This window comes from Panthera onca, chromosome A2 (assembly GCF_046562875.1).
Source record: "Panthera onca isolate mPanOnc1 chromosome A2, mPanOnc1 haplotype 2, whole genome shotgun sequence".
NCBI lineage: Eukaryota > Metazoa > Chordata > Mammalia > Carnivora > Felidae > Panthera > Panthera onca.
In genome coordinates, this window is record NC_138340.1 from 4691402 (window position 1) to 4703849 (window position 12448).

A 12448-nucleotide genomic window follows, 5' to 3' on the forward strand; every position below is an offset into this window, starting at 1 on the left:
AAAAACTCGGATAAGACCCTGCAGCCCAGACCGGCAAAACCCAGAAACTGTGGGCACACGTGGCTGCCGGGGGGTGGGGGTGGGGGGGGGGGGGCGTGCGACGCAGGGGTGCCCAGGCTGTGGGGAGGGGTGTAAACCAGAGGCTGTTGAGCATTTGCTGCTGAAACTGCAAGTCACATCCCCGAGCCCCAGGAAGCCTGTGTCAGGCGGGCACAGACACAAACTCAGGAGTGGCCGCTGGCTCTTCGTATTAGCGAGGGCTGGACCGACCCAAACTCCCACCTGCTTTGCGCTGCTTCCCTCGCTCGGCACTGGTGGGTACTGGTTACCGCAGTGTCGTTGAGACCACCTTCGGACAAAAAGAGTCACTGCTCCAAAGTCGCCCAGAATCCGACACGGCCAGGATTTGGAGCCAGACCCTGCTGAACACCAGGCCCTTGCTCCTAACCACTAGGGCGCGTGGGCTGGCCTGGTGGGGAGAGGCCTTAGGCCGCAGCCCTGTGGCAGGGAGGGCAGGGGTAAGAGCGTGGAGGGCCAGGGGTCAACGCTGCTTTCTTTCTGCCCCAAAAGGCCTGGCGGAAGGATGGGGAGGGGCGTTAGACAGACCTGAGACATTCCTGGGAATTAGCCTGCCGTCTCCGGCATCCCTGCTCACGGAAGCCCCACGTCCTGCCCCCAGCCAATCACTCGGGACGGGTTCTAAAGTAGCGCCAGCTGCCAGATTCCATTTCTAGCGATGACACTGGCCACGAACTCAAAAAGCCCTCCCACGGCACAACCCTAGCAATGCTGGATAAAATAAATGCGGAACTAACTCGTTGGAATATAAGGGAAGCCCCGGAAACATCACTGGAAAGCTGAAAAATAGGGCCCAGGTGCCAACATGAGCAACAGAAGAGTGTGGGATTTTGTGGCCTCGTTGGGACAGAGCCCGCCAGCCGAGAACCACTTCACGTGGGCTCAGTCCAGGGCTCCTGGGACACCTGGTGGGGAACAGAGGCTAAAAGCACCTGTAGGGTTTGCCTGCAAAGCCAGCTGCCCAGGAGGCCCACGCAGAGCCCCTCAGCCGGCCGTGAGTCCCCACCCAAAGTTAGGAAACACAAGAGTCAGTCGTGAAGAGAAGTCAGAAGAGAACACGGGATGGCTGTCAGCTTCGGGTATCAGATCTCTGGCAGAGATAGGATGCTCTCAACAAAAACGTGGAGGAAAGGATCAAAGGCACTGGGGGCAGAACACTTAAAACAGACCAGCTGATCTGAAAAGGAAGCAAAGATCATTTGAGATTTGGAAAACTGAGTCAGGGAAGCCAAGCACTTCCTGGGTTCACGGGGGATAAACTACAGCCGAAGACAGAACCAGACGCCGGAGCTGGAGAGACCGCCAGCCTGCGACGGCGGATGCCCAGCGAGCACAGCTGGCCGAGGGCTAAGAGGAGCAAGCTCTAAGGGGCAGGGAAAGTTCCGGAAGGAAGGGCCCGAGGGACAGAGGGAAGGACATGAGCTAAGGAAACGGCCAGGGTTGTTCTGGAATTGGCAACACGGGGCGCCGGGATTCAGGCAGCAGGTGACAGACAACGTGAGCACCAGAGAAGTTGGGAGGCAGCCGTTTATTGGGCAGGTGGGTGGGCACCGGCCGTCACTCCTTGAGGGAGAAGTGCATCTTGTCGCTGATCATCTTGCGCTCGGGGTTGAGCCGCTTGAGGATCTGGGCGAGCACGTTCACCGTCTGCTCGCTGCTCAGCCCCGTCTTCTTGGTCTGGAACTTCTTCAGCAGGTCCTTGGTGGTCATGGGCTTCCGAGTCAGATAGCGGCGCACTGCGTCCTCGGTCACCTGCACGTCGCTGAGGAGCGGAGGGCGGGGTGGGTGGGCGTCAGCGGGAGGCCTCCCTGCGCCCCTGCCCCACCCCCCACCACCCTCGCCAACCTACCCGCTGCTGGGGGTCGACTTCCCGGACTGGGGCTGAGGGGTCGACTTCCCGGACAGGCTCTGGGGCCCGGCGTCCAGCCGCAACCGCTTGGCCACCGGCGTCTCATTCGTTCGCTTGCCTGGGGGAGCAGGGGAGGGGTTGAGCCCCGGGCCTGGGGGGGCTGGACCCCCCAGAGGCCCAGGAGGAGCGGGGCTGGGACCCCGTGTCCAGGGGGCCCCGGGGTGGACAGGCCTCTGCCCCAACTCTGGCCTCTGTTCCCGAGGCAGGAGGGGAGACTGAGGGCAGAGGTCAAGAGGTCGCGGCGAGGGGTGGGGCGACGGCCCTGCTCACCCTGCTCCAGCTTGGTGGCGGCGGCCCGCAGGGTGGAAGAGGTGCTGCCGGTCTCCGCGCTGGGCGTGCCCGGCCGGCTGTTGCCCCGAGAGCTGCCTCCCGACGGCCTCCGCTCCCTCTTGGGGGGCGTCTTCTTCTTCTGCGGAAACGGGGTTGGGATGTGAGTCTGGAGACAGACGCCCGCCCGCCCGCCCCTGCCCGGGCCCGGGCCTCACCGCCATGAAGAGGGCCGAGGACGCCTCGCTGTCGATGTCGCTCTCCTCTGAGCTGTCCGACTCGTCGCTGCTGTCTGCGTGGGGCCGGACGAGTGTCAGCGCCAGGGCGCCCCGCCCCGGCTCCACCCCAGATGAGGGGCTCTGGGAGCGGGGCGCCCGGGCAGCGGGGAGGGGACCCACCTTTCCTGCGCTTCTTCTCCTGAGGCGTGGGCGCCTTCTTCTCCTCCTCCTCCTCCTTGTCCTCCTCGGGCGGCTTCTCCTCCTCACTCTCCTCGCTGCTCTCACTCTGCTCATCTACGCCCTTGGGGCCCTCCTCCTGCTGGGTGACCTTGGGCTTGCCCTCCAGCTCATCCTGGGAGCTGCTGGAAGGCGGAGAACCAGCTGCCCGTGAGGGAGCGCGTGGGCCGGGCTGGAGCAGGCCTCACGCCCACCTCACACCCGCCTCCCGCCTGCCTCACCTTGAGCCGTCGGACATGTAGTCCACTTCCTGGCCCTCAAAGTCCCCGTCGTCGCTGTCTTCGAAGGCCTCGTCGTCGGACCCCTTCTTCTTCTTCTTCTTCCTGCCTCCCTTGGCCGGCGGTGCCTTCTTCTTGGCCTTGGGAGCTCTGCCACCTAGGGAAGCAGAGCGGGACTCAGGCCGGGCACTCGTCCCGTTTGGGAAATCTGAGGATGTCTGGACATCTTGGGGGCCTCACTGAGCATGGAGAGACGCCCAGGACTGGCCTCTTCCACGTAAACTGACCGGTCCAAGTCTATACCCCCAACTCGCTTTCTCTGACTCACACTCAGGGCCACCATCTCCGTCCCTGCATCCCCCAGAACCGTGTATCAGACAACTAGAACCCACCCCTGTAGCCCAAGGCCCACCAGCATCATTCAAACGGGCTGATCCAAAGCTGTTCACCCTGCCCTGCGCTGCCCATCCATGGACACCCCAATAAAGGCTGCAGCTGAGACCTTCCCGTCGCTCTTCTCTGCCTCCTACCAACTCCCGTGCTTCCCCAAGGGCCGGTGCAGCGGACTGTGCCCTGTCCTCATTCCCAGGGGACTGTGAGTGACTCAGCTTTCCCTCAGTGGCATCAACCTTCCTGAGTCGTCACTCAGACACCTTGAGGGAGTACGACCCAGGCCGGTCCACACGGCCACCTAGGGGGGCTCCACCAGCCTCACCCTCCTCGCCGCTGGCCTCGCTGTCGTCAGACGACATCTCCAGGTCATCCTCCAGGTCATGGATGCGCAGCTCACTGGCCTTCTTGCGGCTGCGTTTCTCCTTCTCCTCGTCTTCCTCATCCTGGTCCTGATCCTTGAGCCGCCGTTGCTGCATGATGCTGAAGTGGTTCAGGACTTTGTTTCTCCTGTGGGCAGGGGAAGGGTACAGTGGGGGCTGACAAGGGGCCTGGCTTCAAAACTGGGCCTCCTCCCTGCGTCCCCACCAGGCACTCCCCAAAGGGGAATGACAGACACGACTTTGGTGACATGAGGGGACTCACACCCATGGCATGGAACACCCTGAAGTCACATGGGGAGAGCTGGCCCTGCTTTGATCCCTTGTCTGTCCCATGTCCCTCAAGGATAAAGTTTCATGTGGTATTGGGAGAGAGCATCTCTCTCCAGCTCAGGTCCTTTCTCAGACAACAGAATTTAGACACAACATATTCATGTCCATCTGTTTTGATGGTAGTTTATGGATGCCTTTGTGTTTATGAGAAGAAGTAACTGTTTTCATTTACTTTGATGATAAAAGTTTTAAAAAATATGACTGCATCTAAGGAGAGCTTAGGATTACATCTAACAGCATAAGCAAAGTTCATCAGTGCTGTGAGAAGGAGTAAAGCTCTTGCACAAGAATGTGAGTGTAATTAACACTACTGAACAGTACATTTAAATATGGTTAAGATGGCAAATTTTATGTTTTTTACAATTAAAAGCATTTTTAATTGAAAAGAATGATGGGGGTGCCTGGGTGGCTCAGTCGGCTAAGCGTCCAACTTTGGCTCAGGTCACCATCTCGCCATTCCCGAGTTCGAGCCCCGTGTCGGGCTCTGTGCTGTCAGCACAGAACCCGCTTCAGATCCTCTGCCCCTCCCTGGTTTGTGTGCACACACACTCTCTCTCTCAAAAAAATAAACATTAAAAAATAAATAAATAAAAATTAAAAATTAAAAAAGGAACAAAGCACTGATATGTGCCACAACGTGGATGAACTTGGAGGACATTATGGTGACTGAAATAAGCCAGAGGCAAACGGACAAATACTGCATGATCCGACTCATAGGAGATCCCTAGAGGGGTCGAACTCACAGAGACAGAAAGGAGAATGGTGGGAGCCAGGGGCTGGGGGAGAGGGAGAAAGAGTTACTGTTTAATGGGGACAGAGTTTCAGTTTGGGAAGACGAGAAAGTTCTGGAGAGGGATGGCGGTGATGGTTGAACAATAATGCGAATGGGCTTACTGTCACCGAACTGGACACTTACAAACGGTTAAAGGACAAACTACGTAGTGTGGATTTCACCCGTAGTTGGTCCAGCCATAGCCCTCCACTCTAGGGGGGAAGCCAAGTGGGCCCCGGGGATCTCCCCCTGCTCTGCCAATTCCTGCTCCAGGGCTCAGCTCAGCAGCTACTACCTCCCCAGCCCTCTCGGGCCCTGTGTGTCCCTGATGCCTTCATGTCCGTCTCCCCCACTGAACTGGGAGCTCCCTAAGGGCTTGGTGGAGTCGGACCTGGTCACCACCGAGTACCCAGCCCCCGGCCAGGCAGAAGTTATGGTGACACACTCCATTTCCAAGTGTGTCAGCCCCTTCTGGGGAAGCTGGGGAAGCAATGCCCGCACCCTGCCTCCCTCCAGGCCCAGCTGTGGCTCACACTCACCTTTCCCACTCCTCCTCGGCCTCCTCGGCAGTGAGCGTGCGATGCCGGGCCAGCGGCGTGAAGTTATACCAGTTGTGCACAGGGAAGGCCTCAAAGGCCCCATCGGGGCACTGGGTGAAGATATAGTAGGACGTGTTCTCCGTCACACCTCCCTTCTTGATGCCCTTGAACCTGCAGGGAGGCAACGTCACAGCCTGGCCCTCACGACCAGCCCCCTGGCCTGCCCTCTCTCCAGAACCACCTGGGTTCTCTGAGCAAACTCCGAGCCTGAGAGATCTTGGGCCGGCCCTTCAACGGTGGGAGCCTCGATTTCGGTACCTGGAAAGCCGGGCAGCACTCCCCACCTCACACAGCGAGCTCGGGGCTCCCCTCGTGGTACATATCACGGTCCTTTCTGGAAGGACCGTGTTAGGTGAGCTGTGAGGCAGGGGCGCTGCAGTCACACCCCTCCGGATTTGCCTCCAGGTTTCTCCTCATGCCCGAACCAGTGCCAGCCTCCTCCTGGCCTCTGCCCTCACCCTTCCCTGCCCTGAAAGTCTGGGAAGTCTTACAGAGTGCCCTTCCCTGCCCACGGCCTTCAAGGCTCCCCTGGGCCCCGGCCCACCCGTGCTCCAGCTGCATCCTGGCATCCACCATGCTCTGTCACTGTCACACCGCAGAGCTCTGCACACCGTCCCCTGCTTTTGTGCACACTGTTCTTCCTGGAGCCCCCTCCACCCACCTGACCTCCCAACCCTCACGACCCCCGGTCCCCAGGCAGCCGCTCGCTGCGTGTGGTCAGGACAGGCTCTCGGGCTTCCTGTACGTACCCTGGTCCCTAAGGGCTCCTGCACCAGCACCAGCCTGGTTCATCTTCAGAAAGAAAACCCCACGAGGGACGCGGAGTTCAGGGAGGGACGCCCAGCCGAGTCCGGACGCGAGGGGGTCGCGGGAGGCACTCGCCGCTGCCACCACTTACTTTCTGCCCGACTTGCCGTTGACGCGAAGCAGCCAGGGCTGGTCCTCGGGCCGGAACTCCTTGAGGACGATGCCGTACTTCTTCCTCCGAGCCTCCTCGCGAAGCTTGCGGTTGAACTCGCTGCCCGCACCCGACTCGGGCATCTCCTCCTCCTGGTAAATCTTCTTGTTGCTCAGGTCTCGCTCCAGCCGGGCCTGGAGTGACGGAGCAGGCGTGAGGGCAGGCAACAAACCTTCCGTCAGGGCTGCCTGCCTTCACTCGAGCTGTGCCCGCCGCCCCCCACCCCGCAAGAACACCTGAACGCCCTCTTCACCCCACCTCCCAGGCTGAGCTGCGGACTTGCAAAGCCAACCTCCTGCTTAGCGAAACAAAAAAGGGGTAGAATGCTGGCCTTCGGTGGTGCATCTGGGTGAAGGCATGTGGGCAACCCTCGTGCCAGGTCTACTTGGCAGCTTTGGAAAGTTTGAAATTCTTTCTAAATCAACATTTAAAGAAATAAATCAATAAACAAACAAACAGTGAGATCATTTTGGTGACAGGACAAAAACAAAAAACAAGGAACTGGCCCGCTCTCTGCATTCGGGCACCGTTAAAGGCTGTTTTCCAAATTTTGATCTTTAAAATGCACGTGCCGCTCACCCTAGAGGTCCCTCCTCCAGACAGCGGAGGTGAAATGACACGCACAGTGCTGTTTAGCACACCAGTCTGTTGCAGCAGAAGACTGGAAGTCAACCTAACGCACATCAGCGGGGCACTGGCTTGATGCACGGGGCCTCCTCCACATAATGGAAGACAGAGCGGCCAGAGAAGAAAAAGGGGGCGACTGTAGGGAACAAGTCCCAAGGCATAGTGACTGAAAAAGGCAAGATGACCCACACTGCTTCCTACTGACAAGAGATTTCAGACAGCTGGGAACAAAAAGATCCTACCAGCTCCCAGGAAGAAGGGGGAAAAGTCCGTGGCCGAGGGGCGGGCCACGTTTTAGAAACAAAGTCTTACTGGCATACAGCCACGCCCACGCGATGTATCCTTGTGCCTTTACTGCGCATGTGCAGACACGCAGCGTTGAGGGGCTGCCGCACAGACACCGGCCAACCAAGTGCAACATAATTACTGGTCCTTTAAGAAAAAGCCTACTGACCCCTGATACAAAGGACAAGAGGGAGAATGGCAGAAGCTCTCCACAGCCAACACCAGAAGCCAGAAAACACTGGAACAAAACCCTCAAAACCTGAGAGAAAATGGTTACCAGGCTAGCTTATGATACCCAGTCGAGCTACCCAGCCCGAGGCTGGAATCTGGACACTCACAGGGGTGCGAGGGAATTGGTGCGCACCCCACACCTTTTTGGGGAGCCGGCCCAGGATGTGCCTCACTACAAAAGGAAGGTAAACAGGCCTGATTCCCCGAACACTGTCACCCCAGAGGGCAGGGCCCCTGCCTGGTGTGTTCACCTTTAGCCCAGCGGAGGGTCTCCAGGGACAGTTGCTAAAAGAGTGCATTTGGAGGGGGTTTCTGCCCACACGTTGCCCTGGGTGAGCAGCGGCTACCGGAGGAGGGGGATGTCCCCTGTGGTTTTAAGTGCTTAGATGGCTGTACCCGCCCCCTCCCTTGAGTGACAAGTGACAGGGGGTTGTCAACCCAGCAAATTAGTTTTCTCCAGGGAATGTAATCCCCCTCGTTGGTTTTTTAGGGAGTGTGCCGTTTAGGCAATGAAAATTCAAGGGGCTGCATTTCCCTGTGACTAGGTTTTTAGGGAGTGTAACCTCCGTGTGGTAAAAGCAAGGAGTGATGAGTGACGTCCCCCCATGACAATCAGGGAACAGGGTACGTGTAACCCCCAAGTTACTAGCGGCTGGGAGATCACGTGTCTCAAGAGGTGATAACTGTGCAGGCTCTGCACCTCACGGCGGTGGGTGACGAGGGGCACGGACCCTCCACGGGGACGAGTGGCCGAGGTGCAGACTCCTCTCAGTTCTCATGGATGCCGGGACAGGGGATCTCCTATTGATGACGGACCAAGAGTGGTGGGTTCCCAAGGTATCTACCAAGTCACTCCTCTTAGCGAGGAGTATTTGGGGGCAGGGTACCCGAAGGTGGCTTATTTCTCTCTCCTGGATGGTAAATGATGAAGGCTGTCTCCCCACTGAGTGATGAGGGATTTGGAAACACTGCACCCTCTCTGGATAACTTAGGCGAGGCCAGAGGTGGGGGGAACATGCTAGTTTGTACACAAACATGTGGGCAGCTGGCCATGCTGGCAGGCAGGCACCCTACCAGGGAAGAGGGCGCCTGGAGCAAGTATCCACCTGCCCAATATCCAGAGGAGCACGTTGTTATCGTGCCTCTCTCAAATAGTCTCATTTGCTCAGCTGGGTGAAGTCAAGTTTAAAAACAGACAAAAGAGGGGCGTCTGGGTGGCTTGGTCAGTTAAGCATCCGACTGCGGCTCAGGTCATGATCTCACGGTTCGTGGGTTCAAGCCCCGCTTTGGGCTGTCTGCTGTCAGCACAAAGCTTGCTTTGGATCCTCTGTCTCCCCTGCTCTCCGCCCCTCCCCCACTCATACCCTGTCTCTCAAAAATAAACATTAAAAAACAATTTTTTTTAATAGCCAAAAGAGGGGCGCCTGGGTGGCTCAGTTGGTTGTGTCTGAGTCTCGATTTTGGCTCAGGTCATGATCTCGCAGTTTGTGGGATTGAGCCGCATGTCAGGCTCCACGCCAGTAGCACACAGCCCACTTGGGATTCTCTCTCCTACTCCCCTGGCCCTCCCCCCCGCCCCCCCACCCCCCCACCAGCCAGCTTGTGCATGCACACATATGCGCTCTCTCTCTCTCTCAAAATAAACAAACTTAAAAAAAAAAATAGTCCAGAGTGGCCCCTGGGTGGATCAGTTAAGCATCCAACTCTTGATTTCAGCTCAGGTCATGATTTTACAGTGTGAGTTTGAGCCCTGCATCAGGCTGTCTGCTGTCAGCACAGAGCCCACTTAGAATCCTCTGTCTCTCTCTCTTCCTGCCCCTACTTGTGCTCTCTCTCAAAATAAATAAACATTTTAGGGGCGCCTGGGTGGCTCAGTCGGTTAAGCGTCCGACTTCAGCTCAGGTCATGATCTCACAGTCCATGAGTTCGAGCCCCGCCTCGGGTTCTGTGCCGACAGCTCGGAGGCTGGAGCCTGCTTCGGGTTCTGTGTCTCCCTCCCTCTCTGGCCCTCCCCTGCTCATGCTCTGTCTCTATCTCTCAGCAATAAATAAATGTTAAAAATAATAATAATAAAATAAACAAACACACATAAAAAAAGAAAAAGATTCTCTCTCCCCCTCTCCTCCGTTGGCTCTCTCTCCCTAAAACAGATTTTAGAAAAAAAAAAAAAAAAAAAAATAGTCCAAAGGCAGACCTGTGCTCGACAACCAACTGAGCAGTTGGAGCTGCCCGACCGCGGGAAGGCCCGACCATGCCGACTTCAGACTTGGGGCCAAGTCCCCTGCTGGGCTGCTCCAGTCTCTGTGGCTTTAAACGCTGCTCCAAATGCCCAGATGTGCCCTCCCGCTCTCCCAACTCACATGTCCAACCGCTCACCTACTGTCCCCTCCGGGATGTCTAATATAAGACGTCCCAAACTGAACTCCCAAATACTCCATCCGTCTGGCCCTGGCACCCCTCAACATCCAATCATTAACCGACCCTATGGGCTCCGCTCCAAACACACTAGGATCCACCCACGTCTCATAACGCTGTTTGCTCCATGCAATCATCACTCGGCTGGACCACAGCCGACACCTCCACCCTGCACACCCTTCATCTGCCCTTGACCCCACAGTCTGTCTCCTGACAGTGCCTGGATCACTTTATAATTCCCCTGTTAAAAAAATTTTTAATTTTTTAAATGTTTATTTCTGAGAGAGAGAGAGGAGAGCGAGAGAGTGAGACAGAGCATGAGTGGGGGAGGGGGGAGAGAGGGAGACACAGAATCCAAAACAGGCTCCAGGCTCTGAGCTGTCGGCACAGAGCCCAACTTGGGGCTCAAACTTGGGAACAGCGAGATCATGACCTGAGCTAAAGTGGGACGCTCAACCCACTGAGGCACGCAGGGCCCCCCACCCTGATTTAAAACTCTTTAGTGGCTTCAATGTTTGTGTTCCACCCCAAAATGCAGATGTTGAAACCTCACCCTCAGTGGGATGCTAGGGGGAGGTGGGGCCTCGGGGGAGGGGATTAGGTCACGAGGGTGGAGCCCTTGTGAGTGAGATTAGTGCCCCTACAAGAGAGGCCCAGAGAGCTCCCTCACCCTTTCCGCCACGTGAGGCCAGTGAAAAGACAGCCATCTATGAAGCAGGAGGAAGGCCCGCGCCGGACCGAAAATCTGCTGGCGCCTTGATCTTGGCCTTCCCAGCCTTCAGAATTGTGAGAAATAAACCTGTGTCGCTTATACGCGGCCCAGGCTATGGTGTGTTCTGTGAAAGCAGCGCCCGTGGACAGAGGTGGCTCTCAAATACCATCTGTAGGAGGCAGCCCCCTCCCTGGCCCAGATAACTCAAGGCCAAAAATGCCTGTCAGCGGGCACAACTTCTGCACGTTCTCCTTCCACAAGGCCTGGGCGGGTGCAGTTAAGCATCCAAATCTGCCTCACGCGGATGCACCCAGCAGCTCAGCCTGGGCCTCAGCACATCACTGGACCTCCGCTCCAGGAGAGGTGAGGAAACCAAGCCTCAGTTGCTACTATCACGAAGGGAACTGTTACAACCCAGTGCAGGATCCCCTTGTCACACTCACAATGGAGACTTACCTGATTCCAGGTGGCGAAGTTGACTTTATCCGCTGCATTGAAGGCCATGATGTTGTATTTTTTAGTTGTGTTTCTGGAACGGGCAAGAAGGGGCAGTGCTCAGTTACTCGTTCATTTAGCAAACCCTCCCGGGCTCAGCAGTGCTGGGGACCCACCAAAGACCCCAGGGGTTCCCAGTCTGTCAGGGAACAGAACCATGCCCTCCCAACCCCGTGCGGAAGAAAAGCAGAAGGAGGCACAGAGATCTGGGGGAACCAACATGTGGGAATAATGAGGAACTCTGCCCTGGGGATGGGGGAGGGCAGGCAGGGAACGCTTCCTGGGGGAGGAACGTCCTGGAACTGGGTTTTACGGAACCAACAAGAATCCACCCCACGGAGTCACAAGCGGGGAAGAGGCATTCCTGCCAGAGGGAATGCTAGGCCAGAAGGCTGCATCCTGCCGCCTATTGAAGCACTCATTCATTCGTTCTGCTCCAAACACAGTGATGCCCCCAGAGAGGCCTCGGCTGAACTCCAGCCCCTTCCTCAGGTCCCCCTGCTCGTCAGAGCGAGAAGCACAGGCGGTGCCGGCCATGTCTACGAGCTCAGGGAGGTACAGAACCCCTTTCGGAGGAAGTGGGAAGAGGGGTCAGGGACTTACTTGGGAACGCGAACGACATACTCGGTGACGTTCTGGCTGCCGGGGCCCTGCGGGCAGAGAAGGCGGGACGGTGAGTGCGGGGCTGCGGAGGCCGCCGCAGGGACCCCCCCAACTCCGCCGCATACTCACGAGGGCCGCCATGGGCGACGACGTTCGGTGGTTCGGGTCGGGTCCGGCCCGGTCCGCGTCCCTCAGTCGCGGGGAAGCCGCTCTCGCGGTGCCGGGTCTCTGGCCCCGACCGAGGACCCCAAGGCCGAGGTGCCACCGATCCTGGGAGCAACTACCGGGAAGCCGTGCTCGCTCGGCCGGCTCGGCGACCACTCCGGTCACGTCTGCGCCTGCGCCTAACCTGGAAGAGAAACTCGGGGTGCGTCGCGATGGCAACCTCCTCCGCGTCACGTATTTCCCCTCGACTGTTTCTAGAGGGAGGAGCCACCACCGACCCGCAGCTGGAGGAAGCGCCGTCTACCGCCCGGACCCGCTCTCGCGGCTCTATATAGCGCTGTTAATTTAATCAGCCCGGTGGACACGCCTCCCCGTGACGACACACTCCGCGGGGCATCCTGGGAGGGGAGGGAGGAACCGGCTTTCCTCGCGAGCTCTCGCGCGCCTCGCGCATGCGCCACTCCGCTCCGGAAGTGCGTCCGGGGAGGCCGCGTCACCATAGCGACCGAGGTCTCTTTTGCGGCTAGCTGCCACGGCTCCACCTGAGCCTCCTTGG

General features: G+C 58.0%; 1 protein-coding gene across 2 annotated transcripts; it reads right to left on the minus strand.

Moving 5' to 3' along the window:
* Positions 1-1591: 1591 nt before the first annotated feature.
* On the minus strand, positions 1592-12346 carry GTF2F1 (general transcription factor IIF subunit 1). 2 transcript variants are annotated; one of them, XM_060629978.3, is made up of 13 exons: positions 12171-12346; positions 11857-12076; positions 11728-11774; positions 11086-11158; positions 6300-6493; positions 5342-5512; positions 3643-3827; positions 2931-3084; positions 2653-2834; positions 2473-2546; positions 2258-2396; positions 1928-2045; positions 1592-1840 (listed from the first exon to the last, which is right to left on the minus strand). In XM_060629978.3, the coding sequence occupies exons 2-13, from the start codon at positions 11866-11868 to the stop codon at positions 1636-1638; spliced, it is 1554 nt and encodes a 517-aa protein (XP_060485961.1). In that variant the 5' UTR covers positions 11869-12076; positions 12171-12346; the 3' UTR covers positions 1592-1635. The 2 variants fall into 2 exon arrangements, with proteins under 2 accessions (XP_060485961.1, XP_060485962.1); XM_060629979.3 differs by having other exon boundaries at positions 2653-2831; positions 11857-12346.
* Positions 12347-12448: the final 102 nt, after the last annotated feature.